Raw genomic sequence first — 23,004 nt, forward strand, 5'->3', positions numbered from 1 at the left:
CAATGCGAGTGGAGACCCGGAGGATCCAGGTTCAGCACCATGGAGAGCACCGAGGCATACATCCTGAGTGTAAAAATAACAAAATCAACATGCTAGCAAAATATATTTACATTTTTCCTCTTACTATTTGTTCATTTAATATATAGAGGATTGTTGCCTCAAACTGAGCATTTATTTATGATATAGCCCAGCAATTCACACGAGTTTCCAGCACTCGACGATAGAAGACTGGAAAAAAGTTGCCTGGTCTGATGAGTCTTGATTTCTGCTGTGATATTCACATGTAGGGTAAGTATCTATCTAAGCAGCTAGTATGAAATGCCAGAATTTGGCATAACCAACATGAGAACATGGATCCATCTGGCCTTGTATCAGTGTTTCAGGCTGTTGGCGATATAATGGTGTTGGGATATTTTACTGGCGCTCCTTGGCCCACCTAAATATTGTTGCTGACCCTGTTCATCCCTTTGTGGCCTTAGTGTAGCATCTTCTGATTGCTGCTTTCAGCAGGATAACGTGCCATGTCACCTTAAACTGGTTCCTTCAACATGACAGTGAATTCACTGCACTCAAACGACCTCCACGGTCACCAGGTCTCAGTCCAATAGACCGTCTTTGGGATGTGGTGGAACATAAGATTGATATCATTGTTATATCATAACTGCGTGATGCTATCATATCAACATGGACCAAAATCTCTCTTCTTCCAGCGTCTCGTTGAATGTAAGCTGAGAAGAATTTAAGCAATTCTGGAGACAAAGGGGAATCCAACCCGGTACCAGCAAGGTGCAGCCACTAAGTGTATGTATGGTATAGCTTATGTCCTATAATGACGTCCTTTTTATTTGACCAAAATACTGCAGCTCCTGTAATGATGCCTCTTTTATTTTTTTCAAGTTTATTGAATTATTGGCAAACGGACTGCTGAGAAATTTAAAGCGACCTCGTTCACGAGTCTAACAATGATCTCAGAAAGGCTTCTGCATTTATTTTGCATTGTTTTACTGATATATTGCTTATTTCTCCTGATGTTTCCATGCACTGTGTATCCGCACTGTGTTGTATCACCTCCCATATTTCCAGTCCTCCTCCTTCTCCTCCCTCTCTCTCTCTCTCTCTGCTTACTCTTTCTCTCTTTTTGCTCAACCTTCCTCTTCCTCTCTCGCTCTCTCCCTCTCTCTCCCTCACTGCCCACCTATGTCTCTCTCCCAGCTGAGAGGGGTGGAGGCTGACGGCCGATGGTTTTTAAGCGGATAGGGGATGGAGGAAAGGGGGAATTAGTGGCTCCTCTTCACTCGGTCTTCGCAACAGCGTCCCGGTAATCAGAGACCAGCAGCCTCAGCGGAGATTTTTCATGGGAACGAAACGGCTTAAAATGAGCCGGGGAGTGATCACTGATCTGCTGCACAAGGTAAGAGCCTCTCCTTCCTGCGCGGCTCCTTGCGGCGACGCTGATGATCGGCTTGTTAAATGTAATCATGTGTTTTATATGGAAGGGGGGGAGGAGGGCAGTGGGGGTGGATAGTTACATAACAGTGCATATCAGAGATTAATTAAGACAATAATAATCAGCACAAGAGAAAGACAGACACACAGGGGGAGAGAGAGATAAGGGGGAAAGGCGCATCTCAGACGGTGGAAGCTGACTGAGGAAGCTCCTGGCGGCTGGTTTTGTGCGCTGACATGATAAGGAGAGGAAAGCAGCCGCTCGGATGGAAGAAACTGGAAGGTGTTGAAGAAAATGTTGCAGGCTGTGAGCGCCTGCAGGCCTCACGTCACCACAGGACACAGATAAGGCTAATAAACGAGCCACACTGCAGCACATAAAGGCAGCAAATGAAGCAACGACAGGAGGCCATCGTCATCATCATTATTATCATTATTAATGCTGTTATAATCGCGATCACCTACACCCCCCCACACCCGTGACAGCGGGGGAAATATCTCCTGCTTGGTTTGCTCTCGAAATCGTTTAGCCGGGTCGTAATAAAAACCCCTGCTGTTATATTCACTTCACTTTTCCCTGGATTACAGGTGAAGGTAAACCTCCACCTCCCCTTAAACAGCTCACTCGTGTTTCTCTTTAATACATATAAAAGTTTTTAAATAAAGGCTGAAACTTCCCCTAAACAGAAATTATACTCGCATATAAAACTGAAATGAACTGTAATGATGATCAAATAAATTATAAACTAACAGCTCCTCACACTTGAATAACCTCAGGTCGTGACACAACCCCTTCTAATTCATTCATTCATTCATGAACTTAATTTCATAAGGCAGCCAGGTTAAGATGTGTGTCCAGAAACATTTATAAATCTGAGATGGTGCAAAAGCAAGCACGAAGTCCAGAAATGGTTCATTTCCTTTCAGTCGTGCTTTAGAAATGTGCTGTAGGGGTTATAAACTGGGCAAACTGGGATGTGCTGGAGGTTTTTCCAGAAAGGCGCTGAAATGCAAAAGAAATGCAGTGAAAAGCAGGCTCTGCCGGGGTATAATTAACTGAAATGGAGTGGCGTAATTAATTATTTATAAGTCATTTAATCGGGTGGTCCGAGAAACATTAATAATTCTGCACAAGCAGCAAACAAATATGCAGCAACACAACCACAACGGAGAAAAACCATTAGGTGACACCACATAATAAAGCTTTTTAGGGCAATCTGCACTTTATTTATTGGATTGTACCCTGCACAATGTAAAAGAGAAGAAGAGAGACATGATTTGGCAACTTCTACAGCCTGTTTTCTTTTTCTGTTATAAAATATAATGTGAATGGGAATTTAGTGTCCACTGAAGTCCTTTAGGGTTATAAATCTGACGGCTGTAATCTCAAGCAGTTAATGAAACCGGTAATTCCTTGACCACTTTCATTTTAAAGCCTTAAATTGTAGAATTTATGAAGATTTCTTTCTTCTTTCTTTCTTTTTATGAAGATATTTGCCATTAAAATCTGTTCAGGTGTAAATCTGACTCACAGTTTCCAACTGCAGTGATTTTTCCTCATGAAATAGCATAGTATAAATAGTTTGATCCAATAGACAGTGAGTACATTGGATCCCAGCCTGCTTTAAAAAAACATTTTCTTCTGTGTTGCTCATTTAAGTCGATTACCTGAGGCTCCTGCCAGTCTCCGCTCTGTGGTCCTCCTCTGGAGTAACGCCGTTTTCGTGCTGGTAACACGATTCAGCAGAATTCGCTCTCTGCTTGTTTTCCTGCTGATACTGTGTCTCAAACAGTCATAAAATAAGCAGCAGAGTTGATATTAACTGAATCATGTTCTGTTGATAGTCACTTTGCATTTGTCTGCATAAAATGTATGTTTTTAGTTTGAGGCTCCTTTTCCTTTCCTGGAGTTTGTCTGAATGTCCTACCACCCTGGCTAGACATGTCAAAATATCAGAAATCAGGTCATTAGTAACAATATTCTTGTTATTGTGGCGTAAACCAATCCACCGGACTAATAACATGCAGACCCCCTCTCCCCTTGTTGCTGCCAAAGCAGCTCTGACCCTCTGTCCTGTGGTGGCTGGCACCAGGACGTTGGCAGCAGATCCTGTGGGTCCTGATGGCTGAGGCCTCAGAGCTTGATCCACAGTAACATCATATTAAAATCCACCTCAGTCTCACAGCAGTTTCTAAAACAGTCACAACTGTTATTCTATTATTTAGTTTCTCTTGGCACGTGTCCTGCTTTTCTGTCAATGTCCTCAAAATCAGTATTTTCTCATTTTAAAGGGTGAAAAAGTCCACATTCTGAAACTGATGGAAGTCATTTAGATTTCCTCACTTCAGTTGTGTTTTTTTGAAAGCATTTACAATCATAAGAAGCTACTTGGCTACTTATATATGTCGCAGTTTGGGTTAAAATATAGTTGCCAAGTTGTTTCTTGGTTGCTAGGGTGATGCGTTGCCTTTGAAGAGCCTGGACACAACATATGCTGCAGACATGGACTTATACTTCCTGCCCATGACTGTTTTTTCCTGACTATTTCATGTCCTGGAGGAGGAATTCGGGAGTTTGGAGACTAGGCCATAACCTTGGCTTATCTTTCCTGAGCAGTTTTTTTCTAAGTGCTATAGAAGAAGATGCTGTTGTGGTGGAGGAGGCTGCTGCTGTTGGAGAGTGCAGGTCTGCAGCAGTGTGTAGGTGGAACAAGCATCCAAAGGTTGCACTATAAACCCAGTTATAAGTGGCCTTAGGTAACATGTTAAAGAAGGTGATAAGTTGGTTTTTGTTTACAACAACAGCCTGTATAATATTAGAGGGAGAACCCCAGCAATCAATGACCTCTGCTGTGAGAGTGGGGAGGAAGAACTCCCTCTTTAACAAGAAGAGACCTCCAGCAGAGCCAGGCTCAGAGAGTCGTAGCATACTGCCTCAGCTGGTTGACAGAGGAAGAGAAGAAGAAATGACTAGAAGTAATAATGTTATATTATCAATGTTTTTCAGCATAGCTTCACATTTTTGCTGCTTTGCTGCCATCGGAGGCTGAAAGCATTTTGCTGCTGGCATAAGGTTTACGATGGGTGTGTTTTGTTTTTTAATTTTTCATTTTTGATGGAGAAACACTGAAAATACTGACAATAACAAAAGGCTGCTTCCTTTTGGGAACTGTGGTAACATGCTGCCAACATGGACCATGATTCCTCCACAAAATAATGAGAAAAAAACTTGTACAGTCTTGGATGGCTTGATGCTGAACAAATGTAAAACGGATTAATAAAGCATAAAATGCAATTGAAATATGTTTTGTTAACCCTAACAATTTGGAAATTTCTATTAAAAAAACAACCTAGATGAAACGAAATAGCTCAGAAAGGTGAAAAATTAATGCTTGAAACATTTTAAAAATCTAAAAAAAATCTAGTTCTGTTCTTGTGTGCAGAAACCCTGTAGAAAACCAGTCTTACATTCTTTATGAGAACAAAGAGGATGTGAGCATGAACAAGTTTGCTCAAACATGAAAGGTGTTTTTTGGCCCATCTTTAAAGGATGGCAGGTTTTAATGAATACATGCATGTGTGGTGTGTAGCCCAAAATTAATACATAAAATCACAACCGAGGGCCGGAAAAAAAATACTACGCACACTCTACTATTAAAACTGAACATCAAAGCGATGTAATACACAGAAAAACACACACAGACACCAAGCCTAGACTTCTGGGTGGCTGCATATCAACGATGATCAAAATGTGCACATGAATATTTGCACAGATGAGCTTCAAAGCCTGAGGGAGCTTTTGACATTTACACATTTTTAAAAATGTGTTTCAAAACTTGCTTACTTTAAGATTACTAAAGGCTTTGCGGATTTCATAACCCATTAGTAAAGATTCTTAAAAAAACTGTGACTAACACCCAGAGTTCAGCCCACGGGGTGATGCCCTCACAAAAGTCAATTTATCAATAATGAACAAACCCATTAGCCTTTACAAATGACTTCTGGTGATTAATGCAGACTTGATGAATAACCTGAAATTGATATACCTGAACGTTCTTACTGACCAGGCCCACACATTTCCTGTGAAAGAGTCAGCTCACTTAAAACACACAAGGTTAGATCCAGATCAAATCTGTGCTAGGATGTGAAAATTATTTGCATGTGACGTCTATAGTGCCTGTCCTCAGCTGTTTGTGTGGCTAAAAATAGCTTGAGTCCCCATGCGGCTTCTGTCGGATTTTAGCCACATCTGGATGTTGCTACCTGGTCAACAATCACCCCCAAAACGGCAAAGACACAGAAAGAAGCTGAAGCACCAATGACACGATTGTCTGCTGCTGCTGTTGTGTTCACGCATGTCATCAGTCGATGTTCATCCTACACAGCACGTCTACATGCATCCTGCTGCAGGCCAACAAACGATGTTCAGCATCGTTGCACTTGTGTAACCATCTGTGAAACGGACCATCTTGTGTGTAATAACCTGCAGTGTTTCAGTTTAGCACCGTTTGTAGCTTCATGAGCGGGATCTGGTGGGATGAGCTGTTTTGGGGGATGCTTTCCTGTAAAGTCATCTTTATCTACCTTTAGGCCTCATGAGGCCATATACGATTTATAGGTGGGCTTGTTAATTTCACGTGTAGCCTAATGTTTAACTGAAAATCTGTGGGTGTACAGATAGACGGCCTACAACCAAAGGTTCACCATATTAAGGTTCAAATAGGACAGGGGCCCAGAGACCAGTTTGAAACCACTTGTAAAACCAGCAGTCTTCAAAATAAGGGTTCTCCAACCAGTTTGTGAGTGGTTGCCCATAGTTTGCATTGTCTGCAAACTACTCATGAAGAGATGGTGAGACTGTGAAAACTGAGACATAAACCATCCAAACCAGCGACCACGACCGAAATCTGCCAGTAATGAAAGCGATCAGGATGAGGTCTTTGGTGCAGCACAGTCTTTGTGAGTGATGCCATGTAGCAAATGTCAGTAACCAGTCTCCAACCAACCAAAGAACACATTTTTCCTGGCAACCGGAGGTCATCTGGGGGTCACCAACCAGTCTGTAGGCCTTTGTGACTGAAGCCTTATTTGGATGAACTATCCTCGAGGGAGGGGTGGCACAGTGTATACGAGGAGTAACGTTATTATAGTTAACTAAAACTAAATTAAACCCCTCCCCCCCCAAGCATTTTAGTATATTATAAATAAAATAAAATAAAAATTACAACTAACACTAACTGAAAATGAAGTAAAATAAAAATAAAAATAGAGACAAAATATTAAATATTGACAAACGTTAAGTATGTGTCAGTTTGGTGAAGATTGTTACATGTTTACTGAGACTTTGTCTACAAGACTGCGTGTGTAATACCTGTGATGATTTTCCTAAATATTACTGATGACATAGAAGATAATATTTTCAATATTAATAAAATAAAGACTAAAACTAACACTGAAACTAATAAAACCGAAACATTTTAAAATAAAAAAACTTACCCAAACTAAAATGAATTGAGAACAAGAAGTCAAAATTAAATAAAAATAAAAACAAATTACAAAAATTCAAAGCTATAATAACTCTGACGAGAGGAACAGACTTCCTGCTTTGAAGCTTAAAATCCTAGAGTTCAATAAAACACAAATAATTCATTAATAATCAGCTCAAATCTGCAGGCTGATGAGGGCGCACACATAAATGTTCCCCCGTAAGTGTATTTATGTTGGATGGAACTATCCACAGAGGCTGTAAACATTTTTTTTAATGTTGTGAAGTTTTAACATTTTAACACGGGAACATATTTGAAGCACACTGAACACTCAAGTGGCCACTTGAGGAACTGCAGTTTTTGGCACGTAGTTTGCTTCCTTTTCCAGCTGTGAGCCCATCAGCTTGACTTGACTTAGCCTTTAGGGGCAACAGACAATATTTGGAGGCTTTCAGTCTTAATATCTACATAGCAGCTTATTGGTTCATGCACCAGGCATCGATTCATTTATAAATAACTGTAGAAAATGTATTTGCTGTCAGATCTCCTTCTTCTTTGCAGTCCTGATGGACGGGATGACTGATGAGGTCACGGTGGACTATGATGTCTGCAGGTGATACTCTAGTGAGAGCAGGGAGCAGGTGGAAGAAAGGCTGCAGAGGTGGAGGTATGCTCTGTAGTGAAGAGAGATGAAAGTAGAAGCAAGAGAGCACACGTGTGTGAAGGAGAGGCAGGCAGGTGTAACAGGGAAGCTGCAAGGAGAAGAGGTAGTGAAGGTTTAAAGCAAGGGACGGTGCACTAGATAGGTAAAGATGAGGAGAGTGCAGGCAGGGTGGAGCAGGCGGAGATGAGTCTCAGGGTGATTTGTGACAGAAGGAATATAAAAAATAGACAGAAGAGGCTGAAGTGTTTTGGATATGTGCAGATGAGGCGTTGAAGAAGAAAGAAGGAAAAGAGGAAAACCTGTGAGGAGGTTAATGGTTGTAGTGAAGAGGGTTGGTGTGACAGGGGAGGATGCTGGGGTGAGATGGAAGTCGATGACCCGCTATGGTGATCCCTAAAAGCAGCAGCTTTTTCCTTTTTGGAAAATTTAACCCTTTTTTTGTTCTCCATGCCGTCTGTTTACCTGCATGCTGCAAAAGCCCGCTCAAGCATGATTGGTCAGCAGCATCCAGACACTACGCCTGAGAACCAGAAAGTTTCTCGTACTAAAAATCGCTTCCCGTAATCACAGATTCTGAATGTTCATAAGCAGATATTTGTTTACAGAGATTGCTTCGTGTGTGCCAGCTCTCTCTCTCTCTCAGCTGTTATACAGATAATATCCACAAAGCCTTTCTGGAACCAGTGAGCTTCACCAAAAAAGCATTCCTTTGTCAGAGTTTCCTGCACCATCACCACTCAGTTTTTAATATGTATATTATGTAATATGTATATTTAATATGTATGTAATAGCTATTTAAGTCATCATTTGTCTAGAGATATTTACAGCAGCTACTTGGAGACTATAAGAGCCATGAGAATCAAAAGTGGTAAAGTTGTGGGTTATGAAACCAAAACCAAAAGCTCAAAGATGCTGAAAAGCTCAACTGAGCTGAGGGGCCGAGTAGCAGTATAGTGATAACAGCTGCTGTAATTTGTTGTCAATATTTACTTATTGATTACACAAATGAGATAAAATTCATCCTGTGAGACTTGGCAGCACTAAACTTTTATTTCATTATCTTGGGTTTTATTGTTTTCTGTGCCAAACATCCTCTTAATAAGCCGGTGTTATCAGATATTTATTCACAGATATTCAGCATTAGAATAAAAAAACAGATGTCACATGAATGGGAGCTCTGTGCACAAAGCACATGCAGCACATTGTTCTTCCTTCGGGCCCCGCTGAAACGAGATGAAACAGACAAATGTTATCCAACGCCGTGGCCTCATCCAGTACATTCCTGCTATATTGTGAGCACTTTGGTAGACTGAGCTGTGCGTTGCCATGGAAACCAGTGCTGCTCAAGCTCATAATATTCCCCCGTGAATGGAGAGCAGAACGGCTTCAGCACAGCCATTTGTTCCAGTGGTAGGAACGCTGATGGTGGTGGCTTAGGATCGTATGTGCGGAGTAAAGGAAATCAATGCTGATCTCAGGACAGTCCGAGGCGCAGGCTCGGGCTCGGGCGGAGGGGTGGGAGGTGTGGGAGGTCGGGGGGAGAAACTCCTAATGTGACAGACTTATCAGAGGGATCGCACAACAAGCCCCGCTGTGTTCAGTTTTCAGCACCACACGCAGAATAAAAACGGACAGGACGGCGCAGCAGGGACCTTTAACGAGGAGAGGTCAGGTTCAGGAAGTTTAAGAGGCTGAGGGGTTTACAGAGTGCAGCCTTCCTTAACTCTGACTCAAGGTTATTTATTTCCAATTTTCTTTTTCTTTTCTTTTTTTTTTTTACCAAATGCAATTAGTGTCGGTTCTTATCTGCAGCTCTGTCCGAAAGGATGATGATGAGGCTCGATTTCAACATCTGGCCAAGCAGTCCAACCTTTTTTCACACAATTTGTTTTACATCTATAAAAACACAATATGCACAGCCTCAAGAAAGTACAAAAAAATTGGGATGATATAATTTTAATTGCCACGGCTATTTCAAGGGCCCTGTGATAGGATGGCGAGCTTTCCAGGATCTGCCCTGCCTTGCATAAGCTCGAGCTCTCCCATGACCTGAAACTGGATGGATGGATTTTATATCACAATATTTACCATAAACCACCAGAAAAGCATTTCAAACTAGTGTTAAATAATTAAATGATTGGGCCTTAAATTATAGGCTAGATGAGGGCAGTTCAATAACATTGACAGAATCACTCCTCCTAACTAAACTCCACCTTCAGAGCGAGCAAATTAAATAACAGAGCAACTCTTTCATTTCTGTGTCTTTAAAAGTTCTATTTTTATGCAAAGTTTAACCTTGCAGGACCAACTTTATAACTCCCCGAGTTAATTTTGTGCAACCACAGTGTGGATTAAAGAACCAGTTCAGTTGAGAACTGGTTCCAAATTGTCCTCAGAGCTCAATTTATTTATTTTTGTCAATGTGGGCATGTTTTTCTGACAGTTGTGCATTTTATAACAATGACGTCAAACTCGAGCCAGCGGAGCTTTTTGGACACCTGAGTCTCATGCGAGCCTTTTATTCTGCTCTTTTTTTAGCGTTCATACTCAGAGATCATACAACATGTGTAGGCTGCAGGAAGCAGATCAGGGATCATTAAGAGATTCGATATAGAGAGCATGACCCACGGATAGAGTGAATAATGACATTAATATCTCAATAATGTCTGTCAAACAAAATGACTCAGGCTATAGACAACCCTTTTTTCTCCTAATACTCAGAGGTCCTGACATGAACCGAGTGATAATTCTTCTGCTCTAATTTAACCTTGTGAGGTCTCCCTATGTTATCTGAATATGTAATTTCCATATTGATGCTTTATTTAAAAATATACTCCAAAGTCTCAGTTAGATTTAGTTGAATCTATTCTTCATGCTTCAGTCTTGAGCCACTCCTTATTTCTCCAGGCTTCCTGAAGGTCCAAAGTTTGTCTTTGGACATTGGCTCCTTTTTCACTCAGAAGAATATTTTTTTGTGACAACTAACTTAAGGGATGAACCAGTGTTGAGTTTATGGTATCTTTAGATATTTTGTTACTTAGTGTTTCTTTAGTTGAATCTATGAAAAATGCCAAAAGTAACAGTTTGACAGACATAAAATTCAATTTTTGCACCAAGAAGATGATTTCCAAACAGTGGCATATCTCAGCATGGCGTGTGGTTTGTTTTTAAAACCTTTGAAGAAACTGGACAAGTGGAAGACAAAAGAAGAAGTGGCAGGGCTAAAAAAGCTATGAATAGCGGAGGTTAAATAGCATCACCTTATTTTTACATCACTTGAAAGCCGGAAATGTCATGATCCAAATGGTGTAACTATTTTATAATAGCAATATTTCAGCAGCTGCACAAATTCCTCATTTTCAGTTTTTCTGATGTCATTTGACAACTCTCATGTCACATACACACAGTTTTCCAAGCTTTTAGTTAAAAAAGAGACTGGATGGTCTCTGGTGTAGCTCACTGGGTTGAGTAGGTGACCCACTGCCATAAGACTAATGCAGAGGCTATTTAATGCCTGTCTTCTCTGTACTATCCTGTTGCAATGACTGAAAATCCCAACAAGTGCCCAACTATAAAAGTGTTGCTTGAAAACTTATGTATGAGTATTTTGTATGAGTTTTCCTGTCCAAGCCTCTTTGCCACAACAGTACAGCACACACAGAATACTCCACTGTACACAATGTTTTGTTGGGAAACTACATTAAATCTCCAACCTGACTAAATGTGACGTCTTAAACGGGCTGTCAGGATACGAAGTGAGTTTGGGTGATGGCTCTCAATCTCACTTCGCAGTATGGCTTCCTCGTGGGTGCCGGGGAGCTCCTCAGCACCCACGGAGCTGAATTACAACCTGAATTCGGTGTTACACACTTGCTCTGCACTGGATGAGTTACTGTGACAAAGCGTAGTTTGCTGTTGGCAGCGTAGGCGGTGACACGTTTTCCCTCAGCTGCACCCGAAGCTGCACGGATTCACGCTGAGCCTGTTTATTAGCCGTGGTGAATCTGCGCACTAGGCTTTAAACAATGGCAGAGTAGGAGGTCTATTGTTTATGATATTATTTGCATGCGTGCCTTGTTTGTGTAGCTGCCACTCACACTGTCCACACTAAGTTGGTTTAATTTGTAAATGCATCCGTAAGCACTCCTTCCAGACATTTTCCTTTTTCACAAAAGCAGCTTCAACTGAGAGAATGTAAAGAGCGGACAACCCGTAGACTTCGACGTGATCTTTGAGAGGCTCGATAAAGAGCCTGCCTTGTATTACTGTGACTAAACTGGATGTAGCATTTTGTTGTGTTTCATTTCTGCCGCATCTAATTTGGTAGAGTTGCAGTTGAGAATTTATAGAACAGCCTCAGTGTTTACTGACTCATCGAGGATGGCTGTTACTTACTGAACCTCTCTGGCCTCGTGTTGCCAATCTGTCTGCATTTATAAATTCAACAACAATTATTTGCAAAGCTAAACTTTTTTACTGTCAGCAGAAGTCAAACCCGAGTTGTTCAGAGACAGGTTGTCTTCCACCCAGTGATGTGCACAATCACCCTGAAAGTGATTGCACAGGTTGAGGTTGAGCGTCGGTGCACGCTTGACCTTTGGGTGTCCAGTTAGATCACCATAGCTACTTTCAGTCTGTCGCTGAGCGTGAAAAATTCAGTGCAACCACCGATTTAGTCTGAAGGATGACTCTGTCCTATTTTCACTGTAGTGTGACTGAGACATTCGTCTTTTTTTGTTAGTCCTCTGTAGTGTGTAAGTTCTAGTTTAGCGTTTTGGAGTCTGTTATTTGAGTTAGGTCTTTGTATTTGGTTTATTATTATACCTGCCACAGTTTCCCACAGTTTGTTCAGTGAGTTTCCTTAGTTTAGTTCTCTTCTTCTCACCTGTTTCATTTTGTCAGGTGTTTTGTGACTGATTTGACAATGAGGACATTGAGTGTCCTCAATGTCTCCACCTGTGACTCATTTCCCCAGCTCCCTCCACTTTGATCATTACCATGTGGTTAAATAGTCCAGTCCTTCACTTCAGTGTTTATCAAAGCATCTGTGTTACCTTCCTACTCTGGATTTTTCTGTTTATTTCCCTTGTGGACTTAACCTAATAAAAGGTGCATTTTTGTTACTTCTGCCTGCTCTTTGGGTCTTGCATTCAACAAACTGTGACACAAGCTCAGACTTCAGACTGCTTTCTTCTCTTGGCTCTATATGATGTTTTCTGGGGATATCCCTAATATGGTCACATCAATGCACAAATGCACTTGCTGCCTCTATTTGCGAGCAACGTGTGATTAAAGGGAGAAGAGCTAAAGCCCCAAAGCCCAGTAATAAAAATAAAGATAATTTTAAACCATGAATCATGCAAAGCTACTATAGTAGAGGCCAATAAAGAAAACTTGCAGTTGGGATGTCCATTTAAGGGTAGGATTTATGACAGAAGCTGTACATTTAAATTCAGTTTGTGGGTTTTAATCGGGGCAGCATAGCAGCTCAAGAACAAGTGTTGATTAATGTGTTGTTTAGTAAAATCTGTTGAGTAGTCTGGGAAGTGAGATGGAAGAAAATATGCATTACAAAAATGTCCACCTGCATGAATTTAATTTGTTGAGGTCAACGGAAATACGATCAGGAACGCTAGTTTCCACACACAAATGGTTTCATTGTTATTGCAGATGGCGCCGTGGAATTAAATTTAAATTGCTAATCTAACCAATGCAGTAAAAAGTATGAATTGGGTTCAGCACTGATGTACGCACAGTGGTGAAAGCCATTTAACGTTGGGAATGACAATATAATATTGCTTAGTTGTAATTGTTTTCCGTAATGAATCTGAGCTGACATGTTTTCCAAAGCTACTTCTGAATCGTATTATTCGGGTGGCATTTTCATTAAAAGCCCCGCTCTTGACTTGGCGTCACAGTGTGGATAATTCATGTCCAAATGAAAAAAATAATTAACCCTCTGTGCCAACCAAGCCAGAGGAGCTTTCTTCTTCTTACCATAATTCTTCGATTGTTTATGCTTTCAAACTAATTCAGACATCTCTGTTAAAATAGACCGCCACTGCTACACGTCAAGTACAATTTGTTATGGCGATGATGTTGTTTTGGCAAGTTGTGGCAGCCCCAATTTATTGGGAAACTGAAGGGGGGAAGGGTTGAACAACTGGAGATGGCTGATTGGTGAAATACCCAGTGTGAAAAAATGCCTTGTGCAGGCTCATATTATCTTGTTTTCACTGTAATTAGACAGATCTAATATATTTAAAATTGAAGTTCCAATTACAAACGTAAACAACTGTAAAATATTTGTTATATAATATATGTGTTTTCTGAAAAGAAAAAACAAATACATCTCAAATTATTTATGCTCAAAATGCTGGTATATGTAAATTTATTTTGTTACACTTACACTGTGAAACATTAAAGTTAATGCAACCTGGTCAAATTAACTTTCTTGATTGGAATGCATTCAGTTTATAACCAGCATATTTTCCTTAATGATTGTTAGAAAAAAATAAACATTCAATTTGATATATTTTCGTTTATGTAGCTGTAGACTAATGACATGTGATTGACAAGTTGTTAGCCATCCAGACCATCTAGACTAGGGGTGGGCAACTCCAGGCCTCGAGGGCCGGTGTCCCTGCAGGTTTTAGGTGTGTCCTTGAACCAGCACAGCTGATTTAAATGGCTAAATTAGCTCCTCAACATGTTTTGAAGTTCTCCAGAGGCCACACTAATCATGTGATTCAGGTGTGTTGACCCAAGGTGAGAGCTAAAACCTGCAGGACACCGGCCCTCAAGGCCTGGAATTGCCCACCCCTGATCTAGACCATCCAGTCTGAGCATGTGGTTTGATAGTCATAGTTGCAGTTCACTTATCACATGTGGTTACAAAACACCGAGGTGGTATGCTCTTTTACGCTCCAAATGTGGATTTGTTTTTATACTTCCCTGTCTGTCAAATATTATTCTCTAAAACACCACACCGCATCTAAGGTAAAATAACGCCAAATGAGTTCTGCACTTGCTAACTCATGATCACTGCTATGTTCTTCCTCTTGCAGGCTTGAATCCACCGAGAAACCCCATGGAGCAGGATGTGGAGAGCCCAATAATCAGAAAGCCCAAGTTGCCAAAGCAGGCCAGAGAGGACCTGCCTAAACACCTGGCAGAAATCGACCGGGTGAAAAAGATTCAGCGGTATGTCCAGAAAGATGGGAAGTGCAACGTCCATCACGGAAACGTCCGAGAGACATACCGCTATCTGACAGACATTTTTACCACACTGGTAGATCTCAAGTGGAGGTTTAACCTCTTCATCTTTGTGTTGGTGTACACGGTGACATGGCTCTTCTTTGGCTTCATGTGGTGGCTTATTGCCTACCTCCGGGGTGATCTGGACCATATAGCAGACAACCAGTGGACTCCGTGCGTCAATAACCTCAACGGGTTTGTATCAGCGTTTCTGTTCTCCATTGAAACAGAGACCACCATTGGTTATGGATACAGAGTGATCACGGACAAATGCCCCGAGGGAATAGTGCTGCTTTTAGTTCAGTCAGTGCTGGGATCTATCGTGAATGCCTTCATGGTGGGTTGCATGTTTGTTAAGATCTCACAGCCCAAGAAACGGGCTGAGACACTAGTGTTTTCCACCAATGCGGTCATCTCCATGAGAGATGGTCGGCTGTGCCTGATGTTCAGAGTTGGAGACCTCCGAAACTCGCACATCGTCGAGGCTTCAATCAGGGCCAAGCTTATCAAGTCCAAGCAGACCAAGGAGGGGGAGTTCATCCCTTTGAACCAGACAGATATAAACGTGGGTTACAACACAGGAGATGACAGGCTCTTCCTGGTATCGCCACTCATCATCTGCCATGAGATCAATCAAAACAGCCCCTTCTGGGAGATCACACAGGCCCACCTGTCCAAGGAGGAGCTGGAAATTGTTGTGATCCTCGAGGGGATGGTGGAGGCCACAGGTGAGTCATCAGATTCTAAATCTCAGAGGTTAAGGTGTACAGTAATTGCTGTTTATTGGATCTAATGTCACACAATGACTTTCTAATGCATTATTTATTGCAGAGAACTGCTTCACCATATCTCTGGAGTAGTGCTCAGTTAATTTTGTAATTTTAACAAAATGATTACAAACATGTTTTCAGTTCTCAACCTGACCAATGCCACCAGCTGTGCTGGATTTCAGTATGTATGTTTGAATAATAATTGTGAAAATACTTTCAGTTCACTATTATCAGAAAAAAATACTTTTTTCTGATAATAGTGAACTGGCTGCCATTATGTTGGATTTGCCATTAAAGGCCAATCTTGAGAGAACACCAGTGTATCTGGCCACAACTTCTCATATATCTCAGAAGGTTATCAAAAAAACATCTCTTCAAGTTTATTTGGACTTACTGTATTATTGTTGGATTTGTAATACATAGAACGCAGTGGACTTCAGTACAAAAGCTCACCTGTAGTCAGAGCTTGCTGACCTACAATGAACCACATCTTACCTTAAGACACTGGAGGTGAATCAAATACTGCTTTGCACTCTGCAGCTTTAATGTACTACAATGTCCTTTGAAATGCATTCATTTTTAAGTCACTGTAACATTTTTAAGTTTCACTGACTCTTCTTCTGGCACAACCGTAAGGAATCTTATTTTGAAGGGATTTCCACTGAAAGTTGGTGCACACGTCTCCCACAGGGTCAATCTGGGAACCCATCAGTAAGCCTGACGACAGCCTCAGATAATTTTAGGGTGGCAGGAGATAACTGGGACAAGACTTCCTGTTCCACATGCCACTCGTCATTTACTAATGCGGATAACTCTTTTATAAAGCCAGTAAAATGCTAAAGAGTCAGGGGATAGTCAGTGGTTTCAAGATTTTTCAGAGGTATTTATCCATCTTTTGGTCTCTATGTGGTCTGCTTTTATGTGATGCACAAAAATTAGTTTTTGCAACATTATTTAAGGTTTAATTAACCTCATCACACCACATATGCAAACAGGCGGTGCAACACAATTTTGTATATGTCCAGCATTAGTGTTTTTTCTCATATTATTCCCCACTTCTACTGCTCTGTTCCTTTTGTTACCTTCAACTACCTTTAAACACCACTGTAAAATGTTATAATTAGGAAATGATGAACTGTAATATCATAGCTGAGCCATCAAATTCACTTGGTATACTTTAAAATAGAGATGGACCGATCCGATATTACATATCAGTATCGGTCCGATACTGACCTAAATTACTGGATCGGATATCGGAGAGAAATAAAAAATTTAATCCGATCCAAAGTATCACAAAACCACCTCACAAAACACGCTACTTGGCGTAACCCAGCTCTGCGCCTCAGAGCAGTATGTGTCACATGATAGAGCGGCTGTTGTCTACCTGTCGGTGGTCTGTTGGAGCATTTGGAGCCTCGCTATGCTTCCTAACCGCAGCATTTCATCTCGGCAAAAACTATCCCAGAGAAGTAAAGCAAGTGTGTAAGTTCATCCCTGAATGTTTGCATAGTATTTCCACGTTAAGCTTAACAACTGATATATTGAGCCACAGCTGGACTGGCCATCGAGTTCCATATTGAGGTGAAAAGGAAGCAATTTGTCCCGTACTTCAGCTAGAATTAAAAAATAGACACAAAGCTGGAGTTATTCTGTCTTTGCTGCGCAGTTGCATCTACTTCTCTCATTCACTCCCCCTTCCTCTCCTGTTATTACTTCAAACATGAAACTGATCAATGATCAGCTGATCGGCTTTTCTGACACAAGTCCCGTCTTTCTTGATTGTTTATCGCCCACTTTGCGCTAGAAAGAGGAGACCAGCGGATAAACAACAGCAGCACGTTTAAGCGTGATAAGCTGTTGTTAGAATGTATTTAATATTACTTTCTAGTATAAGCTGAGGTTTGCTGGAGCCACGGCTGTAAAAGCTGCTGGTCATGATATCCGTTTGGATATGTAGTGAGAGTGAAACATGAAGATGAAACCAGGAGATGTCCTTACTGAATCATCAGAGCTGAACGGGTGAGGTGAAGGGAAGTTATGAACTGTTTCCGAGAGACAAATAACACCAGGATCCTTTTTTACGTAGCTGACGGCTGGTAACTGTGCAGGGGTGGGTCTAGCAAAGTTTTGCCAGGGGGGCCGATAGGGCATTAACAGGGAAAGGAGGGCACAAAGAAATACTTTTCTTTGTTATGTCATTTAAAAACTTTGAATAAATAATTATCTGAATCTTACAACAAAAGTGGCCATCTGATTAAATGTATAGAAATCCAATATTGTATATAGTAAGTCATATATACACCTTAGTAAGCTATAGTACTTTTTCCTTTGGGAAGGTACCATCTGTGCAGTCTGCAATTCTGTTGAAGAAAGATGTTGAATCTATTTAATTATTGTAGAAAAATAATTGATTTCTGTGCATTTGTCTTACACTTTCATTAAATTAAAGTTGATTACATCGATTAAGCATCATGAGGTGGAGGGCGGGGGGTGGTTCCCTAATATTTTTGCTGGGAGTTGGCAACCCTATTAGATATCCATCCATCCATCCATTCGCTTCCGCTTCTCCTTTTCAGGGTCGCGGGGGGCGCTGGAGCCTATCCCAGCAGTTATAGGGCGAGAGGCGGGGTACACCCTGGACAGGTCGCCAGTCTGTCGCAGGGCCAACACACAGGAACAGACAACCATTCGCGCTCACATTCACTCGCACATTCACACCTAATGGCAATTTGGATTTTCCAATTAACCTATCCCCACAAGCTGCATGTCTTTGGACGGTGGGAGGAAGCCGGAGTACCCGGAGAGAACCCACGCAAACACGGGGAGAACATGCAAACTCCACACAGAAAGACCCCGGCCTGATGTTGGAATTGAACTCAGGACCTTCTTGCTGTGCGGCAACAGTGCTAACCACCGTGCCACCGTGCTGCCTAGCCTATTAGATAGGTTGCTTAATATTTCCACTAAGTACTCTTTAAAATACCAGAATAGGGGGGATGGTGTAGGTTTAAATTTATTATTTTATAGTTCAGTGTTGCTAAACTATAAAATGTTTTGGGTGCAGTGTATTTTTTGCATACAGGTATGACAGAATAGCTTCTGTCTCTTGTTTTTTAAAACTTGATTATGAACTTTTACAAAATGCAGCAAGATATTTATAAAAATCAGTTTTATTGATTACAAAATATCGGATTCATATCGGTATCGGCAGATATCCAAATTTATGATATCGGAATCGGTATCGGACATTAAAAAGTGGTATCGTGCCATCTCTACTTTAAATTGTGTCCCAATTAAGTTTCCTTTCAGTCATGCCGCAACAGTCAACACAATTGATGTAGCTCTTTTTAATAATTCAGACACACATCATCATCGTCTATCTTAAAGAAGGTCCCCGGGATGAGGAAACGCTGACAGAGATGTATATAAAGACAGATGTAAAGCGTTAGAGTTAGATTTAAAAAGGTGAGAGCTTGTGCAGAGCACAGCTGCACAGCCGAGAGCAGGATGAACAAAACATCTGGATTGGCAGCAGGAGACGTGAGGGAGATACCAACGATTTGCGTCACCATCCCAAAAATCACTCGATTTTCACATCACCATGTTAGATGAGATGGTTGCTGAAATGCCTGAATTCTGAACTGGTGTTCGATCATTTGTCTCACTCTCAGACTCAATGAAACAAGAAGAACCAATTACATAATGGTTGCGTGACGTGTTTTGAAACAGCTGCTGGAGGCTCACAGAGGACTCTGTTTCCTGCAGACAGCTGAGCCAAAGAGCTCACTGATGAATATGAAAACACAAGTAAACGCTGCTGGAAAGTGATTAGGACCCACTCCTGGTTACAGTTAACTAACCATGGAGGAAGTGTGTTTAAATCACCTGCAGTAACGATGGTGTAAAGATTACAACAACATGCCTGTACATCCAGGGGAACGTTTAGGGATAAGCCTCATTTAAATCCAACTCTACCTGCTAGTACCATCGTTAGCACAGCTCAAGCAGGAGAAAATAAATGCCACCAATGCCCATTTGTCAGAAATCATTCTTCTGCCCAACAAAGCGGGAAACCGGAATATGCTGTCACTTCTTGCTTCGATTTTTCAAAGATAGGTGCAAATGTAAGGTGGGTTAGGACAGGGGACAGGAGCTTTGAAAATAACAGAAAGTTAGTTACTGTAGTTGTAATGCAGAGGGAATTATAGCACTTAAAGTGCACTTGTTCGCAGCAATTCAAAGGGAAGCAAATGGGTTGTTTGTGGAAGATAAAATGTGTGAGCAGCATCTGGCAGATGGGGATGGTGACGCAGGGTGATGACAGGAGCCTCAGGGAGGCTTCAGGATAAATCTACTATTGCTTCTGAGCTGTGAAGACCCCCACGGGACCCTGGGAGTGATGACAGAGGACAGAGGGAGGGAAGGGAAAAAAATCACACCTTTTCCCTGAGTAATTTACACTTTCCGAGGATATCATTATTCCTGCTGTTTATCGCAAATAACCTGCCATAAATCTGCTGAGTGTTTATAGAAAAAAGATGCTCCTTATAGCTGCCGACGTTGCCTGAGAACTGTCACATTTTTTAAATCTGTCTAAATAATCCAGTTATTTGTGATAGTTGCTGTTACAGCAAACTAAATGGTGCCAATTTGCAAAACTGTAAAACAAAACAACAAAAAACATATATATATAAATCTACTTGGTTAACCTCTAAGAGCAAGTGTTCTGGCAGTTTACTGGTGTGGAACATCCAGATCTTTTCAGGAGTGACCATACCAGCAGATTCACCCAAGGTCAGACGATGCAGTGCTCAGAGAAACTGCAAAAACCCCAAGAGCTCCATCTTGGACTCTACAGGTCTCAGTTAGCACGTTCAGTGTTAAAGTTCGTGACAGTACGATTGGGAAAAACTGAACAACAAATTGCTGGTTTGGATGGGTTACCAGGAGGAACCCTCTTCTCTCTAAAAGAACATGGCAGCACAGCTTAGGTTTGCAAAACCGCAACTGAACAGCCCTTTGGACAGATGACACCACATTTCAGCACAAACACTCAAACCAAATATGAAGCATGGTGGTGGAGGGATGATTAAAGTCACTGCGTCTGTATAAATATTCTAGAACAACCTGTCCAACAGCTAAAAGTTAGCAGAAATTGGGTCGTACAAAAGGACAATAATACCAGTCCATACGCTCTATACCTCGTACTGAAAGTTCTCTGATGGAGCGTGCTATTTAAGCTGCTTTAGCGTACATAAAGTTGATGCTGCCTCTGCAAGCTGCTTTGCAACCCACCTCCACCCATGCGTTTAATGCTAGATTTTCTGTGTCTGTTGCTGCTCTTTGGAGCCTTACAGCCAAAGATAAATTACTGCAATAGACTAGGACTCCTATTTTGACTAAAGATTGCTAAGACTACACTAGTCCCACAGTTTTTAATGGTTTTCTTTGTTTTGTCTCTTCAGGTATGACCTGCCAGGCAAGGAGCTCCTACGTCAGCAGTGAGATCAAGTGGGGCTACCGCTTCACGCCCGTCCTGACGCTGGAGGACGGCTTCTACGAGGTGGACTACAACAGCTTCCACGACATCTACGAAACTGACACACCCACCTGCAGTGCCAAAGAGCTCGCTGATATGGCCAACCGCGCCCGCTTGCCCCTAACTTGGTCGCTGGCTAGCAAGCTGAGCCAGCAGGGGCTGCCAGAGTCTGAACAGGAGGGTCAGGAGACCAAAACCAACCTGGACGAGCAGGGGAAGAGTGAGAAGACCGAGAGGAATGGGGACATTGCCAATTTAGAGAGTGAGTCCAAAGTGTAGCGAGCGTGGCAAGAGGCAAGCGTGAAGTCGAAACGAGATTAATGAACTGTACTGTCGGTCTCCCGCCGAGGAAGGCCACCCATTGAGGACCAATGAGCACAGTAGACCAAGTACCCCTGCACCACGAACCGCTTTTTTCTCAGTGATTTACATTTACCCCAAAAACGAGAAAACACGTAGACATGTGGCCCACCGCTGGAGTGAAAACCCCCTGCGGCAAGTGCATGTTTCAAATATAATGTGATGTCCTCCTGACAAGATTCCTATTATTTTTTCTATTAAGATATTCCTAGGGGCATTTGCTAAGTATTTTTGTATATACTACAAAATGTTTTAAATTCTTTGTTTTGTTGCAGTGTGAATATTTGACACATGTTTGATACTACTTCCTTTAGGTTAGTTCTGTATATATTCTCTGCCTTACTGTATGTATAAAGCTTTCATTATTTGTTTTTCAGGAATATATAAGCATGTATAAACATTAACTGCAGTTGATTTATCTTGTATTCTGTATATACTGTATGATGATATTATTATTATTATTAATATTATTATTATTATTGTTATAAGGAACACATACAGTTCAATGGATGCAAACTCTAGTTTAAACCAATGAAAGATTCTTCCCCAATGATAAGTGTTTGTTTAAAGTAGTACTACACGAAGCCATGACTTGCTGTTTACAGCTGACTGACTTCAGACAATGGCCCTTTAAAAACTGCATTTTGTCACTTTTGCACACTGGAGTCTTCTGATGAAGGTTAGTGGCTGTTTGAGTCTCCAGAAATAACTCACCTGTCACCTAAAAGTATCAATAAATAAACAGTAAGTTGCTTATTATGCACTTGGTGAGATGTGGTTTTTGTAACACTTTTACTCAAATCCAGAATCTACTGACGTACTTTCAGGACACCTTTTTATTTTTTGTCTCTTTTTCCTATTAGTTTACGAATTCTGAAACTTGCACGTAAAATTGAATACAGTGGTCCCTCGCTATAACGCGCCTTGCTGATTTTTATTGTGCAATTTTGCACGATTTCTTTTTTTTTTTTTCCCCACAGCGCATCGTGTTCTGCGTCCTGATTGGCTATAGACCATTGTTTAATCTCCTCCATGCAGTGTCTCCTGTACAGTACAGAATGCATTCAGCTTGTCAAATTTATATAAGTCTTCGATCGCTAGCGGTGTGACTCTGAAGTGCTGTACTGTATGTTTGTAAGTTCCCCCCCAACAAACACAACAATGTCGACGAAATGTTTTGCACCGTTAAAGGCACTTCCGGTGGCACCCAAAAGGCAGAGGAAGATGCTAACCATCGCACAAAAAAGTTGGACTTCTGGATATGCTAAAGGAAGGTAGAAGTTACCGTATTTTTCGGACCATAAGGATAATTCAAACTTTACTCAACTCATTCTTCTTGCTTCCTCTACTTCCGTACCATTGATTCATTAATGTTGCTCTATTCGCATGTTCTGGACCTGAAAAAAGGGTTTGATCTTTGGTTTCATTCTATAATACTGGACTTACTTTTCTACGAAGGGTTGAACTTTGAGAGTGTTTAAA

General features: G+C 41.3%; 1 protein-coding gene across 1 annotated transcript; it reads left to right on the top strand.

The window, feature by feature from the left end:
• Positions 1 to 755: 755 nt before the first annotated feature.
• kcnj6 (potassium inwardly rectifying channel subfamily J member 6) lies at positions 756 to 22,259 on the top strand. The gene is made up of 4 exons (XM_006785055.3): positions 756 to 801; positions 1,084 to 1,411; positions 14,664 to 15,581; positions 21,089 to 22,259. Exons 3-4 carry the CDS (start codon positions 14,687 to 14,689, stop codon positions 21,439 to 21,441), a joined length of 1,248 nt encoding a protein of 415 aa, XP_006785118.1. The 5' UTR covers positions 756 to 801; positions 1,084 to 1,411; positions 14,664 to 14,686; the 3' UTR covers positions 21,442 to 22,259.
• Positions 22,260 to 23,004: the final 745 nt, after the last annotated feature.

Source organism: Neolamprologus brichardi, chromosome 10, assembly GCF_056152115.1.
Source record: "Neolamprologus brichardi isolate AB-2024 chromosome 10, ASM5615211v1, whole genome shotgun sequence".
Lineage (NCBI taxonomy): Eukaryota > Metazoa > Chordata > Actinopteri > Cichliformes > Cichlidae > Neolamprologus > Neolamprologus brichardi.

Coding starts and splice junctions, on each gene's coding strand:
- kcnj6 (XM_006785055.3), top strand. CDS start 14,687: ATGGAGCAGGATGTGGAGAGCCCAATAATCAGAAAGCCCAAGTTGCCA. Junction 15,582..21,088: donor GGGGATGGTGGAGGCCACAG/GTGAGTCATCAG, acceptor TTGTCTCTTCAG/GTATGACCTGCCAGGCAAGG.